This window comes from Gouania willdenowi, chromosome 7 (genome assembly GCF_900634775.1).
Source record: "Gouania willdenowi chromosome 7, fGouWil2.1, whole genome shotgun sequence".
Taxonomy (NCBI): Eukaryota; Metazoa; Chordata; class Actinopteri; order Blenniiformes; family Gobiesocidae; genus Gouania; species Gouania willdenowi.
This window is the reverse complement of record NC_041050.1, coordinates 8317205-8333887: the sequence shown is the minus strand read 5'-3', so window position 1 is coordinate 8333887 and position 16683 is coordinate 8317205. Positions and strand designations below refer to the sequence as shown.

Genomic DNA, 16683 nt, shown 5'->3' with positions numbered 1-16683 from the left:
TTTATGAGATGAGGTAATTGAATAAAGTGGACATATACTATCATTACTGGTCGTTTTTTTTTTTTTTTAAAAAAAACAATATGTGAAACTAAGTGGTATAATTTTTTATAACTCTTGTATGACATTTCTTTGTTTCGATATGAAAAGGAAAAAAAAACAAACAAAAACCTGAATGGTCCAAAAATGGATGCCATTCTCAGGACTTGTGCCCATGTAAAAAATCAGAACAATGATCAAATACATCACATTAAAAAGTTGTTTTGTAGTTGAATCAATATCTAAAACTTGCAAAGTGTGAGTAAATTATTATTATCATTTTAAATTTACTAACACACTACAACTACATCTGATAATATGATTGTTAAATTTGATAGTTATGCTAAATTTAAAAAGAAAAAGGTTTAACAAATGTAACTATGTACGTATATTAGATATGAAGTTTCTCTGTGACAGTGTGCTCCTCCAGCTCCTATAACATTTTTCTAGTTGATCAGTGTGAACTACTGCAGTGTCGTCTGTGGCATACACAAATGTCAGTGAGTCATGAGTAACTATGCAGGCTGATGCTTGGATTCACAAAACCCTTTTTTTCCCCCTCACTTTCACGGTTCAAACAACAATTTAAAAAGGCTTCACTTTCATAAGGTTTTTAGATGTTATATCAGTTTCTTCTTGTTTTACTCATTTAAAAGTTTTAAATACAGTTTACATAATAATTCATTAATGCTAATTGTGATAAGGTCCTGTTTTAAGTGTATGATGTTTTCTCTCATTTAACCAACCCTTGAATAGGCTATTTTAAACACTGACGCCAGTTGATTAATGTTATCCACAGACATCATGGGGGCCTGTTGTGTTTTTTGCACATGTGCAACCAGCAGGGAGCAACAAACCCTCGAATATTAACACAAAGAACTTTTTTTTTATTCAATCTATTTGACATTTGAAACTAATGAAAATTACAAAGTGTAACATGTACACACAGATCTCTAAGGCCATGGGCAGGTTATCATTGAGAAGGATGTTATTGGAACTCAGTTTCTGAACTGGCTTAAAATTCCAGCATCAAGCTCTGTGGCTTAAAAAAAAAAAAAAAAGAAAAACTGTCACAAATTCACAATAATTAGTTGAATAGAAATATTTGTCAATGTTTCTTCCTGTGAATTAGGCAGATGTTTGTTGCGTAACATCCAGGAGATTATAACATTGACATAATTTCTCTGGCAATTTATGAGGGACATTCACAGTGTTTGCTGTCAATAACAGAGTGACATTTTAATTTACTATAACAATAATAATATTAGTAATAATAATAATAACAATAATAATAATATCTATATATATATAAAAAAAACAAGAAATAAGAGTGGTCCCGAAAAGCCCTTATGATTCTATCACACTCTGTCTCAGTCTCATTCTGATGATGTCACAGGTTAACAGTCATACTTTTTCCCATCATCACTGCATGCGGTCAGGCTGGTGCAGAGGATAGTGGAGGAAGGCCTGCGGGGCAAGTGCAGCCAGAGGAGGGTGAACGGTGGTGGCTGGAGCTGGGGATGCAGTGAGGGCAGATGTTGGCGTGCTGGGGGAGAAGTTGTAGCTGAGGTAGCTGGTGGAAGGTGATGGTGACGAGGTGTAGGGGTGCTGTTCCAGTCCCGTTGGGGCGTAGGGGCTGTAGGCAGAGCTGTAGTCCAGATAAGGGGAGGCGAGTGTTGCTGTGGCGGGGCTGAGATGAGACTGCAGCAGCAGGCTGGGCTGGAGGAATGTCTGGGGGTAAATGTACTGCTGGGAGAGGCTGTGGGCGATAGAGACACATGACCTTTACTTAACCAACAAGTCTAGTATGAGGGAAGACACATCAGTTTTTGTGTATCTTTTAAATACATTCATATAATTCCTTCGGATACTGGTCTGACAGATGTGGAACAAAAATTCCGCTCTGGCTTTTTTTGTCCAGACCAGCCAACTACATTATCAATGACACCACGTAAAAGCTGTTATTTCCTTTGGCCATTATGCAACATCCTTTGTCCAAAGGATTCTGGACAAAGGATGCCACTTTTCAAAAAGTTTTATAACTTTTTTCAGACTTTTTTCTTACTTCTTGTCCATTTTCCAAGTTCTTTTTGACACTTTTATCACTTTTTTGTCTTTTCTTAAAAAATCTTTGGACACTTTTCATCCAAACAAGCTTAAATTACACTTGTTTATTTTTTCTATCATTTTGGCTTTTTTTGTAACACCTTTTTGCCCCTTTATCACTATTGTTTGCCACATTTTGCTGATTCAAGTTACCCTTTGCCATTACATACTGCCTGGTTCTTCTTTATTGGCCCATTTTTTTGTCCACTCCTGACATCTTTTGTCCCATTTTAGTCACTTTTCACTCTTTTCTTGCCACATTTTTGTTACTTTTGGACTATTTTTGGCCACCTGTTACCATATCTGCCTCGACACTAAAAAAAAATGTGGATGAAACAACACAATTTCACGTTCCGCTTGCAATGCATCATGGGGCGGCTGAGTATGACTAGTGTGCCCACCGTGCATACTTTAAAAATGTTTCGATATAGTATACATCTAGGTATTTCTCACGTTCTCAATTTTACATACTACATACTCATTTTGGCATCAGACTCAGTATGAGTAGTATGTTAGTATGCAATTTTGAACACATGAGAGAGTGTTTACAATGGAGATCACAACCAACTTTTCAGTATTTCACATCTTTTTTTCAAGCAAATGATCTTCAATTTGTTGATCTAAGAGGGCTGCATTATGTACACACTATTTATCTGATAAAACAAAAAAAAAAGTATTGTCTCAAACTTAAGCAAAAGCTTAAAAACACTCACACAGTTAGGTTTAAGATTGTTCCCCAATGCCTCACCATCTACAAATGGTCAATTAAAACCTTCAATGAGCTTATGGATCAATGGTAAACCAACCAATGGTGAGCGAGCTTCTCATTAACCATTTCATCCATAAGCAGAAACTTAGTCAACCAGGAAACTGAAATCATGTATTTAACCAATGACAGTGTCACAGATTAAACACAGACATTTTTCAAAGGCTTTCACCAGTAAAAGAAAAATCGTGGCTAGCTCATGCCTATATATCTTAATTAGTAAAGTAAAGAAGGAATGACATGAAGCCGAGGCCTGAAAACAAAGCACAAATATACCCACAGGTCTCATCTTCACATCCTTATTTGTGTTTGAACATCCCATGGCAATGTCAAATAATGTGTGCACGGAGATGCCACTCTGAGTTTCTTGATAAGATCAGATCGGATTAGTGTTATATTTAACCCGTTGATTCTGAGACTTCAAAATCTGCAGCATTCACTTGCAGTCCAAATACCAGAGTTCTACATTTAGACAGAGAATTTTTTTATCTTCACTTTAGAACAAATATCAGCACAGCTACACCCCAAATAGATCCGCTCCCTTGGGTTTAAGTTTAATTAGCACACTGTCTCCGAAATGTTCAAACAAGCTTTGACCCAAATGAAACATTTAAAGATGAAACACTAAAATGTGACTCCTTTTTGCAGGCAGGAACTACCAGGGGCTTTCTGATGAGTTTATATTTCTAAGAATTTCTTAATTTATTTCTATACATTTGGACAGAGTTACTTCTTTTTTTAAACTTTATATACCATTATCAAAAATAGCTTTTTTGGGGACTCAGGAGAATATCTGAGCACCAAGAGTGAAATCTTTCAGAACTAAAATGAAGTACTGACTTGAAGCAAATATTACTGTTTTTACTAGTACAGTGCCCGTGGGAAGTACATATTTATGTGGGAGCTTAAGTAGAGTTGTCAATTATGGCCAAATGAGTATGTGTTTAAAGGTTCGATGTACAAAGAGGTGTACACACTAGTGTTATAAAGGTGTATATTTGCGGGTGCAAAGTAAAGTAGCATTTGTGATTTACCTGGTTTAATTCTATGGGATGATAAATGTTTGTTTTTTATACTAATTTTTATATTTTTTTGTTTGGTGTATTTTTCTGTAATGTATGTTTTTCGGAGTCATTATGTGTATTTTTGTATCTTTCTGTTGTCTTTTTGTGCATTTTTTTGTAGAATTATTGTTTTTTGTTGCCATTGTAGTGGGATTCTTTTTTTAGTGCAGTTTTGTGCATTTCTGTTGTCATTTTGTGCATTTTTTGTACAAATATTTAGTTTTGTGTATTTTGAGTCATTTTCATATTTTTGTTGTCGTTTGGTGTATTTTTCTGTAATATATGTTTTTTGGAGTCATTTTGTGTTTTTAGAGCCATTTTGCATATTTTTGTGCCTTTCTGTTGTAATTTTGTGTACTTTTTCGTATAAATATTGTTTAGTTTTTTAGTTTTATTTTACTCATTTAGTATATTTTTTTTTAATTATGAATACCTTATGTGTGGTGAGGGCGTGCTTTGAGAAGCACATACTCCATCGCAGGTTGTTGAAACGCGTGTGTAGAGAAAAAATTAATCGGACCCGCGGGAACTATTTGAAACTTCTGGGAACTCTTTCGTTGTTGCAACTCTCTCTCTAAACAGCTCTGTGTGCGTTCAGCACGCTCATCCGAGGTGCGCATTTGGTTATATAGCACGTGGTGAAAATATCAACATTTATAATGCCGTATCCGCTGAGAAGTTTGCTGTTCACTTTCAACACACCCGTGGCCATTGCCCGCCAATAACTTCCGGGTCCTGTCCGTCCGGTCTAAACAGAAAACGGTCAAACAAACATGAAAATAAACGTTTTGAAACGTAATAACCAAATAAGGAACAGTCAAAAAGTATGTTTCCTTAAAAGAAAAATCCACATGCGCTCAAAAGCCTTAAACTATCTTCCTCTCACTCGTGTGCCTGCGCGTAAGTCTGATGCTACTTTAGGTCTTCAGCGAGTGATTGGCTCTGGCTAGGTCACCACTGACATTGGCTCTGGCACGCACCGGAGAAGAGCTGTGCAGTGAAATAGATATAGATGGTGAGCTAGCGCCCCCTCACACTGAGGTCAAAATTTTACTTGTGCCTAAGTATGTTTTAAAATGAGTATAGTAATTTATTAAATTTCTGCACCTAACCGTTACTGTGTAAATTCTAATGTTTTGTTCTAAAATGATCAATGGACATTGTGACAACAATCAAATGCATTACATCATGGCCAACCAACCAAATCAAACATAATGCACCGCGCCAAAGCAGCATTGGATGCCAGTTATTTTCTCAGTTTTAGAGTTCATAAAGTTATATATATATATATATATATATATATATATATATATATATATATATATATATATATAATTGAATTCATTGGTGTGGTTTTATTTAAATAAAAATTGTACATTTTGACAAACCACTTAGTTTATACAAATGCCTTTGTGGTAAATAAATTAAGTTCCAATTGTGCAAGATTTTGTCTCTTTATTTTTAAGTTCGTACATGAGATGTTTACTGTATACAAGGGAATCGTGGCAAGATTTATTACCAAAAATAAACGTGGAGGGTGAAAGTAACTAGTAACTTTTACTTTGAGTACTATTTAATTGAGATACTTTTTACTTGTACTTGAAAATTTTTTGTATGACTTACTTGTACTTGTACTTGAGTACAAGTTCAATCAAGTCACAGTGCTTGAGTAGGATACATCAGTACTCCTTCCTCTGTTTATATGTGTTCTGATGCATTAAATATCTACATTTTTACTCTTTGCTACGACATTGTTGGAACTCCACTAGGATAAAAAGGAATGAATAACACTTGTTTGTCATCTTGCATTGAGTCATGCCCTTTATCAATCAATCAATCAATCAATCTTTATTTGTATAGCGCCAAATCATAACCAATGGTATCTCAAGGCACTTTACAGTAGAGCAGTCTTAAGGACGGACTCTTCATTTTATGGATACACACATATGCATATATACGTATATACACATACATATGTATCCCACACCCAACATGAATTCATCATGGCGGCAAGGAAAACCTTCTGTTAAGCAGCAGGAACCTTGTGTGGATCCCATTCCTATGATGAACAGCCATCCACGTTATGCTGTGTTGGGTGTGTGCAGAGGAAAGGGTGGAGACAGAGCCGCTGAGACTCTGTAACTCCACACTGAGGATCCCACGGACCTGCAAGACAAAAGCCAGAAGGAGTACAGGAGCAAACACACAAGGGAAGAAGCAGACATAGAGGGAGTGTTTGAGAGAGGAATGGGACCCTCTCCGGTCCCTCTCTAACCTAAATGACCTCTCTCTTAACGCCCTCTCCAACCTCTCTCCAACCGAGCATGCCAGACCCCCCCCCAGCAGTCTATGCCTATTGCATCTTAACTATGAGCTATGAGCTGGTTCCTAACTAAAAGCTTTACCAAAGAGGAATGTTTTGAGCCTAACCTTAAAGGTAGAGAGGGTGTCTGCCCCCCGAACCGTGGTTGGTAGATGGTTCCAGAGAAGTGGGGCCTGATAACTGAAAGCTCTTCCTCCTATACTACTTTTAGAGATGAATGGAACAACGAGTAGTCCAGCATTTTGAGAGCGTAGTGTTCTGGGGGGATTGTATGGCACTACAAGCTCCTTGAGATAGACTGGTGCCTGTCCATTTAGGGCTTTATAAGTGAGAAGAAGAATCTTGAATTCTATTCTATATTTTATGGGAAGCCAATGCAGAGAGGCTAATACAGGAGTAATGTGATCTCTTCTCCTAGTTTTAGTCAGTACACGTGCTGCAGCATTTTGAACCAGCTGAAGTGTCTTAAGCGACTTGCTCGGGCAGCCTGCTAAAAGAGAATTACAATAATCCAGTCTAGAGGTAACAAAAGCATGGACTAGTTTTTCGGTGTCGCCCTGAGACAGGATAGATCTGATTTTAGCAATGTTACGGAGATGAAAGAAGGCAGTTCTTGAAGTTTGTTTTATGTGAGAGTTGAAGGATAAGTCCTGATCAAATAGAACCCCAAGGTTTCTAACAGTTGTGCTTTGTGCCAGAGTAATGCCATCTAGGGCAGTTAGGCTAGCATAGGTTTCTCTAAGGTGTCGCGGGCCCAGTACAATGACCTCAGTCTTGTCTGAGTTGAGAAGAAGAAAATTTTGGTCCATCCAGGCCCTAATGTCCTTTAGACAGGCCTCAAGTTTAGATAGCTGATTTGTCTCACCTGACTTCATTGATACATACAGTTGGGTATCATCAGCATAGCAGTGGAAGTTAACAGAGTATTTTCTCATAACATTACCAAGGGGGATCATATAGATACAGAAGAGGATTGGACCTAGCACAGAGCCCTGAGGAACCCCGTAGCTAAGATTGATCAGATTGATTGAGATTGATTGATTGATGTACCTTCACAGTGCATTAGTGAATTGATGGAGCGTGACTGCAGCTATGTTCTCTAGCGAGTGGCCGGGATAACACTACAGTCAGGATGACAGCGCTAGAGACGATAAAGAAAATTTCTTTTGAGGAAAAACGACAGCTTTTAAAAGTTGACAGACCAACACCTGAGCTACCAGACCTTCAGCAAAAGTAAGGTCAGAAAATTGTTTGTGTTTTCCACAGTGAATGGTGGAAAATACGAACTTTGTGGATGCGCCTCACTAAGGCTGTTCTGAGTTGTATATTTTGTTGGGAGAGTATGGAGGCTGCTAATGAATAAGTGTTTATGTTTCTTTAATGGTGTTTTACGATGTTGATTTTGTTAGATGGCTAAATGCTTGTTCATCTGGATCTTGTTGGGTTTTTTCTTGTTATGAATTTTATGTTTTGATAAGCGCATTGAGATGAATTTGTTGTAAATTGCGCTATACAAATGAAATTGAGTTGAATTGAATTGAATTAACAGAAACATATGGAATTGTCATTGGTGTTGACATTGGTGGTCTCGATTTGAAACGCCCTGCCTACCAAACCCTAGTGCTCACAGCACCTCACTGGTTAGCCCTGACCATACCATTAGCTTCCTTACCATGATAGTGACCTTGTCGCTGAACAGTGGGCAGGTGAGAGGCAGCTTGTTGACACTGCTTACCCAGAAACATAACCAGAGCCAGAGGTGTGCTTTCACAACAAACACTGACACTAAGCCTTTTTCACACAATCTACGTGAACACGTGCACTTACAGACAGCAGTAATTAACATACAGGAGGCCTGCTGAATTACTTCAGCCCCTAAAATAGAGTTGCCCAAAATGTCAAATAATTGATTGAAAAATTTAAAAAAATTTAACCGATTACAACTTCAAAATTTCAAAAAAAATATTATTTTTTCAAATGCACATCACACACAATAAATATTAAATAACTGCATCCTATACTTAAACTTTCTCAAATATAAATCGAATTTGAAATAAAATGCAGTATAAAAATATCTGAGGTGGCACACCTGTCACTTTGTGCATTCATCCTGACTACTCTGTATTTGTAACACACTTTAATATATTCAAAAAACAAATTGTGTCTCTGGGGTCGCCCTGTACTAATGTGAACATTTTCTTGAATTGATGATAGCAAAACACCTGAGAAACCGCCTTTTGGTTTAGGAGATTAAACGTTGTTTTAGTTTCTTCAGTTCACTGGGTTGGTAATTGGATGTTGCATCCTGTGTTCAATTTAGTTCTTGAGAAGATTTTTTAGTAGTAGTTGAGTTTGTTAGTCTGTCTAGTTTATTGTCTGTTTGTAACTTTTTCTCTTTGTGTTTTCCTGTCTTGTCAGTGTGTGTGGCTGAGTAATTTATCCCCGCCTTGTTGCTCGAAATTTAAACCGTCTTTCCGACTACCTTCATTGTACATATAGTATAACTAAACCCGAAAACTAGGTTTATTTCTGATAAAAAACTAATATATTTGGGTATGATGTAGTGCTGTTAATTGATCCTAGTCCAACTTTTTACATTTTAGTCAAAGAATTTCAATTTGGCTTATTTTGTTGTAAAAATGGTTGAATGACTGCCCTCTATTGGTTGAAACCAAACTATTACAATCAAATGTTGCTATTGTCTAAATCCTCTGTTCACTGTACTTTTATTAGATTAGTTGAATCTCTTCATTCCCTTGTTATTTTTGTTAGCTTCTTTGTGGTTGTGGAGGCATTGCTTTGCCGCATAGAAGCGCTGTCATCTAGTTTGTGGATTTATATTTGTTTTTAGGTTCTTAGTCTTGCCTCTTGTTTGCTTTAACCTGTCTGTGTTACTCTGCTTTTTGACTTTTGGAGAGTTCAGTCATTCGCACAATTTTTACAGTATGAGTTGAGTTAATAGTTTAGTTAGTCTTTCTGGTAACACTTTACTTGAAGTTTTACACATAAGGCTGACATTAAGCTATCATAATCTGTCATTAGCATAAATAAGGTCATAAAGGCTGTCATTAAGTGTCATTCACTAAATTGTGACACCTTTGGAGCTAAGTTGGCATTTTTTGGGGTAAGGTGGAGGGATCTAATTGGGTTAGGTAGGGTTAGGGTAACGAACGACACTTAATGACACATTATTCATGCTAATGACAGGTGTCATGTCATAATAATGACAGTGTATTGTCAGACTTATGCATAAATATTTGATTGTTACCGTTTTTTTTTTCATCAATCTTTATTATTCTGCTATACTGAAGTTTATCTGAATTCACCATGACTATCACGCCAAATCACCAAAGATATAAAATTAAATACGGTGTCAAGGCGAAAGCGCTAAAATGATCAGCGCCATGAATTCTGGACCTCTCTGGATCCCAACTCTGGTCTTCCAGAGCAGAAGTGCAGTGTCATTCCCACGACTGTATGCTGCTGTCTGCCTGCGCAGCAGCCTGACTGATCCAATGTGACAACAGCATCATACGAAAGGGAGCTGCGCCTCGCCGCTCTCCTCCCAATGCCTGGCATCATCACTAGCTGTCAAACACACACATTAATAAGGGATTCACACACACATACACAAAGGAGATGAAGACGAACAATCGCTAAATCGCAAAGAAGAAGAAGACTCACATGGCTGAGCAAAGCACACTGAGGAAAAGAGAAATGATCCTGTAAGAAAATACAAATGTGATACACTCTGATAGGAGGTTGTGTGTATTTAGTTAAGCTTGTTTGAAGAGAATATTAATGTGTGTGTGTATACAGGGTGAGTGAGTGGTGGAGGGGTTTAATCAGTGCAGGGTTAATTGGCACAGCTGCATGGGTGTATGCTCGCTAACAGACCCATGAGAGCAGAATAACCTCCACTGACTCCCCTCTCTGGGTTTACTCCCTCAGAGCCATCTGCTGCACTCTCCCTCAGCGTCCTTCTCCTCAAATCCATGAAAGAGAGAGGATGCACTGACTGAGGCGCAGATAACACACACAAAAAAAAGAAAAAGAAAACACACCCAAGGTCAGGACTCCTTTGAATGAGGAGTGAGAGATGCTGCAAGGTGAGGGATCAGCCATCGTATCTCCCTCATGCCTTGAGCTTGGCCTGGTTTTTAATAGTTCACATGAGGGATGAGAGGAGGGTGAGTCAGTCAAAGTGACGACTGCACACGCTCAGAAACGCAACCGGCGTGACCCCTCCATCCTCTCTTGATGAACACACAAGGCTTAAGGGGGGGAGGGGGAGGATGAGTGATGGAAAAGGCAAGAGTCAGCACTGGACAATGTCAGCAAACGAGAGACATTTAGATGAGGTTTTAAAGGGATTTCTATGACTTAAAAAAAAAAGTTATTTGTATTATTCTAATTATTATTGATAGCTTTTATTGTTGTTGATAATTAGTTGTTTAGATTTTAAAGCTGCAGTTACAGGATTGGTTTGCAAATGAAGTAAAAATGAAGACTGGCAGTTGTCAGTCGAAACCTGTCAGGAGATCGAAGTGGATTTCCTAAGGAACAGTTGTCTGAATAATTGAAACCTTAACATATCATTCAAAAACAATCTTACTGAAATTACTACGCGGAGGTCAAGGAAACTTCAAAGGAAACATCAAAGCGATCAGCAGACACCTCTAACAAAGACTGGCAGTTGTCAGGAGCTCAAAGTGGATTTTCTAAGGAGCAGTTGTCTGAATTAAAGAAACCATCACATGAAGTAAAAACACTTATATGCATCCGTTTATGGGAGTCCACTCCACATCCCACAATGCTATGCCTGAAACTTTTGCAATAATGATTAAAAAATGGTGCGTTTCGAGTGGAGATCAAAACAAACTTTCGAGTGGTAATTTTTTTGGGCAAATGATCTTCGATTCATCGATCTTTGAGGCCTACACTGTCTATATCTAATAAAAAAAAATGTCCCCAGCTTATTAGCACACAGCTATCGAGCTATCCTCACAAGTCGATTAAGAACCTTTCGTCTTGTCTGAGTACGCAAACAGGAGAGGAAACCAAGCTCCTGAAAAACTTTATCCTTCATAAAACAGTGCATATTGCTGTAGTTCCTGTTGACCTGAAGAGCAAGATTACCATGGGTTAAAATCTCTATATTTTATTACTGTTCATGTATTGTAAGAAGCTGAACTCTTTCAGCTGTAGCAGCGTGAAATACACTTCCTCGTCCACGCACAGGTGTGTCTTCTGCATCTTGCTTGCCATCAACCTCCTTCTTCTGGAGGAATAGTGGTACAGAATGCTGTCTGATTCCTATCGTGCTAACATTAACTTATTAGCTTGATTGTCAATCACAGGCTGTGTTGGAAATGGCACACTAACGTACTAGACAGTATACACTGCAAACTCAATGAGCATATACTGTCTACTATATACTATTAGTATGGTTAGGGTGATGACCATTCCCACTGAAGTATACTTCAAAGTTTCCCAAGATACATTTTGAACCTACAATGACAAAAACCTCAAGCACACTGAGGCTAAATATCTCCGTTGATTCTCCTCCTTTGAAAGTACTGAAAATATTTTAAGTGAAAATGTGACCAAGTGGAATATCAACAGGTGGTCATTTAATCCATAAAAACTTGCGTATACACATTACATTCCTACATTTCGGAGACTCGCCATTGTGCTACTGACTAAACTTCCGGTACTTCAAAACAAGAGCCCTATTTACAAAATGGTTAAAAACTAAAGGAAGACAAGAAGAGATGCTTTATCCCGGAATGATTTTACATTCCACTTGCAATGCATCATGGGGCAGTTGAGTATGACGAGTGTGCCCACCATGCATTCTTCAAAAATGTCCTTATATAGTATACATCCAGGTAATTCTCACATGCTCACATTTCCCATGTTATCTAATGTGAACACACTTCAAATTTTGACATCAAACTTAGTATGAGTAGTGCGTTAGTATGAAATTTCCAACATGGCCACATTATCCTGGTGTGTTTAATGGATCAGCTACGGATAGTTCAATTCCAGCCCAGCTTACCTGTAAAGTTGGAAGGTGATGCTATTGGGTGTGAGTGAAATACAGTATTATATGGATTTTAATGCATTAAAGGGCACAAAATTGTCAAATTTGATCAACTTTAAGAAACTGTCTGTAGCTGATCAAAAATCCAGACCTAAAATTTATAGTATTTTAAAAGAACGAATCAGAGTCCAGCAAATGTTTGAGTCATTATTCAGGGTTTTACTTCAAGGACTTCCATTAAGAGAGAGGTCAACCAAAAGTACGTCATAATAGATGTAGTTTTACCAAAGCTTGCACCTTGAATCACCCTGACTCCATCTGCGTGAGCGTTTAAGGTCAGTTGTCATCAGATCTGAATCAGCATGTCTGCAGCAGCTTGACAGGAAACCTGTTTCTTGCCTTTCTCCAGTCACATTTCTTGCAGTTTGGCATGTTTGTGTTGTCAAACGCCTGCAGCCACATGACATATGCAAAAGAGCTGCTGTAGCCTGGTGCTAAGATATCTCCATGAAAATAGATGCATTTTCATAATTTACTTAAGGATGTGCAATTAATCAAAATTTGATTAGTATTTTGATTATTACACTCAACGATTACAAAATAAAACAGATTATTTAAATAAATAAATTTAAATACTTAAATAAAGACAAAACTAAACAGATTAATTAATTTTAATTTATTTATTTTCAATTGTACATGTGTTTTATTTGCTATTCAAAAATGCAAAAAGAACATAGTAAGAAATCTAAAACTAAACGAGTGAACATAGTTGAATTCATAATCAGCAATTCCCTTAAAATTTATGTTTTCTGTTATTTAAATGCAAAGTGTCCTTAGCGGTTCAGTTGCAGTGCACTGCATTTGTTTACAAAAAGGAACATACTTGAATAATATCTTAATCAATATTTTATTTGCATTCAAATAATGTCTTTTTTTAATATATTTTTTGGGTTTTGTGCAAAAGTGAACATACTTGATTTTAGTGTTTGAAGGATTGTATTTATTTATTTATTTTTTACATTGTTTTGTACAAAAAACAACTTTTTGGTTCACAAATAATCATTGGAATAATTGTGATTTCCATTATGACTAAAATAATAGTGATTGTTATTTTTTCTATAATCGAGCTGTCCTAAATCTTCCAACAGTCAGCAGAAAAGAGTAAGAATCACCTGATTTAACCCTTGTGCACTCCTTTAAATCATACACTTGGACACCATAAAATGTATTATAATTTTCAAACCCTTTTTATGTTTGTATGGACTTTTGATCAAGAGAACCTCTAATTTTACACTAAATATGCAGTATTTCCAAAAATAGGGGCCAAAGTGAAATATTTTTTAATGAAAATATTACAGCTTTGACCCTGTCATTAATTGATAGCAGACTTTCTTTTAATGCATTATTATTTTTGGCACAAGGACAGTTTTAAAGAAAAAAATTACATTTATATTTTGTATATTTTGCAAGATAAGAAATCCAGGCCTTCACTGAAATTTCCCTAAAACTTTATGCAATGGTCTCTGGTTGGTACAGTAGGGGGTCATTACACCTTAAACATATTTTCCCTGTATTTTGAAGGTGGAGGCTTTCATCTATGAGGTATTAATTGAAAAAGCATTATGATATGTCATGATATGTGGTTACAATGAGAGTCAATGGGGCAAATTTGGTCACGAGGTTACTGTTAGTAGGATGCATATCTCCTTTTCTATACACAGGGCTTTGTAATTAAGCAAATAAAAAGGAAAACACTAAAGCAGCAAAATTTCATACAACTAGCCTAAAAAATGACCGGAATATGGAGAGGCAAACAAATAAAAACACTGAAACTGTCACCTTTGGTCACAAAGACGCTCTGAGGGTTAAGCGCTGAAATACACTGAAAAAAAACTGGAGGCATAGAGAAAAATGTGATTTCAGATTAGATTGGGAGTCATGTTTTAACAGCCATGTTTCAAACATGATTTTAAAAGGTGGGTGAGTGGGTGGGAGGGGGGCTTCAAACAGATGTGCCACTTCTAATTAGGTCCCATAAGGGTATTCAGCTGACGCTTAGCGCCTACAAACCCCTGGACAGAGTGGGAGCTATTTGTGAGGAGAAATACATGTTTCTCAGAAGTAGAGCAGCCAGGTAATGAAGACACAAAGGAAGTGTGCGATACAAATTAGACAAAAATGCCCACGTCTGCCAAAGCAGCTTTATGATTCATGGACAATTCGTGGAATTGTTCAGTATTTCACTCCCAGCACGGCAGAGAAACAAAAAAAAAAAAAAAACAGGGGTAATAAGGCTTTTCTGAGCCCAGCCACAGCTACTTTCACACCCACAGGTGTTCAGTTTCCTTCTCCCACACACACAGCTCAACAGGAAACACTCATACACTGTCTGCACATACACACTTTTCCTCTCCTTTTCTTCAGAGATGTAGAGTACTGATATTCTACTCAATAGAAGTACTGTTACTTGATTGAAATTGTACCTGAGTACAAATAGTACTCAAAGTAAAAGTTACTTGCTACTTTCACTGCCAATGTTTATTTTTGGTAATAAATCTTGCATACAGTAAACATCTCATGTAAAAAGGAAGAGACCAAATCTTGCACGGTTGGAACTTAATTGATTTTGCACAGAGCCAGCTGTACAAAATGTCTTTTTCTTTAATAAAAAAAATAAAATAAAAAAACATCACCAATGTTTTCAAATCAAAGTTAAAGGCACTCTTTTTCTCTACTGCGTATGACTGAGAGGGAGTATTTTGGTCATGGTATTGTTGCTGAATTTGAAATGTTTTACTGATGATTTTAAATGTTTTCACTGCTGATTTTAACATTCTTATTGATTTTTAAGCGGTTGAATGTTTTCTGTTGCACTTTTTGATCATGTGAAGCACATTGAGTTGCCTTGTGCATGAAACCTGCTATACAAATAAATTTGCCGTTCCTTTCCTTGCATTGCCGATGAATTGAATTGAAAATAAAAAAAATTCTCAGGCTCTAAGCATGGTTACATTTATGAACTGCCATGCCAAATGTGTAATGTGGGTAACAACATAATAGGCAGAAACCCCAACTTAAACCCAAGAAAGTGGCTGGTCATTGATCAGAAATGGCACAACTAAGAACATAGATTATGTTCAATTTGCCTTTATAAACTGCTGACCTGAAATCAGTACAGTACTGTGGTTGTAGGTACTAATTTTTTACCTAATTTACTCAGTAAAGGACAAGGTTGGGTGTAGAAATGTAACAAATGATTCTATTTTTCACCCAACCGATAAAAAATAGGTACTACATGTTGGCTGGACTGGCAATATTTATTAATGTACATATAACTATGAAATCTCAAACAAAATCACATGACAGCTAATGACATGTTTCTTAACACTCAAATTTTGATTTTAAGTATTTCAGACATATTTAAAAGTTGAAAATTGACAATAATTCTGCATATGGCCCCTTTAAGTACAAGTACAATTACTGATTTAGAAATATACTCCAAAAAGTACTAGTACCAAAAAAAGCTACCCAATTACAGTTACGTGAGTACTTGTAATTGGAACTTTGCCAAGCCGCCTTTGATATTCGCAATAAGTTCTTGGCTGATATTATTTTGAAAAGACTATAATAAGGCATGAAAATGAAAAAGCTCTAAATTATTTTTCGAGGGAAGGCTATAGTAAGGCATATAAATGAAAAAATCTGATTTTTTTTTTAGATAAGGCTATAGTAAGGCATGAAAATGAAAAAATCTGATTTTTTTTTTAGATAAGGCTATAGTAAGGCATGAAAATGAAAAAATCTGATTTTTTTCTGAGATAAGGCTATAGTAAGGCATAAAGATGAAATGAATCAAAAAAAAATTCTGAAGTAAGAGTAGGGCATACAAATGAAAAAAAACAATTTTTTTCTGAGATAAGGCTATAGTAAGGCATAAAAATGACATACGTAAATTTGATTTTTTTTTCTGACAAAAGGCTATATATAGTAAGGCATGAAAATAAAAAATACATTTTTTTCTGAGGTAAGGCTATAGTAAGGCATAAATATGAAAAAAAAAAATCAGACATTTTTGCTGAGGTAAGGCTATAATAAGGCAAAAAAATGAAAAAAAAAAAATCAGAATTTAGAGTTAAGGCTATGGTAAGGCATAAAAATGAAAAAAATCTGAATTGTTTTTCTGAGGTAAGGCTATAGTAAGGCATATAAATTAAAAAAAATCAGATTTTATTTTCTGAAATAAGGCTATAGAAAGGCATAAAAATGAAATAAATCTGATTGTTTTTAGATAAGGCTATAATAAGGCATACAAACGGGGAAAAAAATGCATTTTTTCTGAAGT

The 16683-nt window shown here is 36.5% G+C and overlaps 1 protein-coding gene across 2 annotated transcripts in view; it reads right to left on the bottom strand.

Moving 5' to 3' along the window:
* Nucleotides 1-572: 572 nt before the first annotated feature.
* Nucleotides 573-16683, bottom strand: part of rbm38 (RNA binding motif protein 38) — a 40300-nt gene continuing 24189 nt past the window's right edge. For both annotated transcript variants that reach the window (XM_028453078.1, XM_028453079.1), the window contains one exon: nucleotides 573-1795. In XM_028453078.1, the coding sequence (XP_028308879.1) occupies nucleotides 1459-1795 (337 nt within the window). In that variant the 3' untranslated portion in view covers nucleotides 573-1458. The remainder of the gene's footprint in view (nucleotides 1796-16683) is intronic.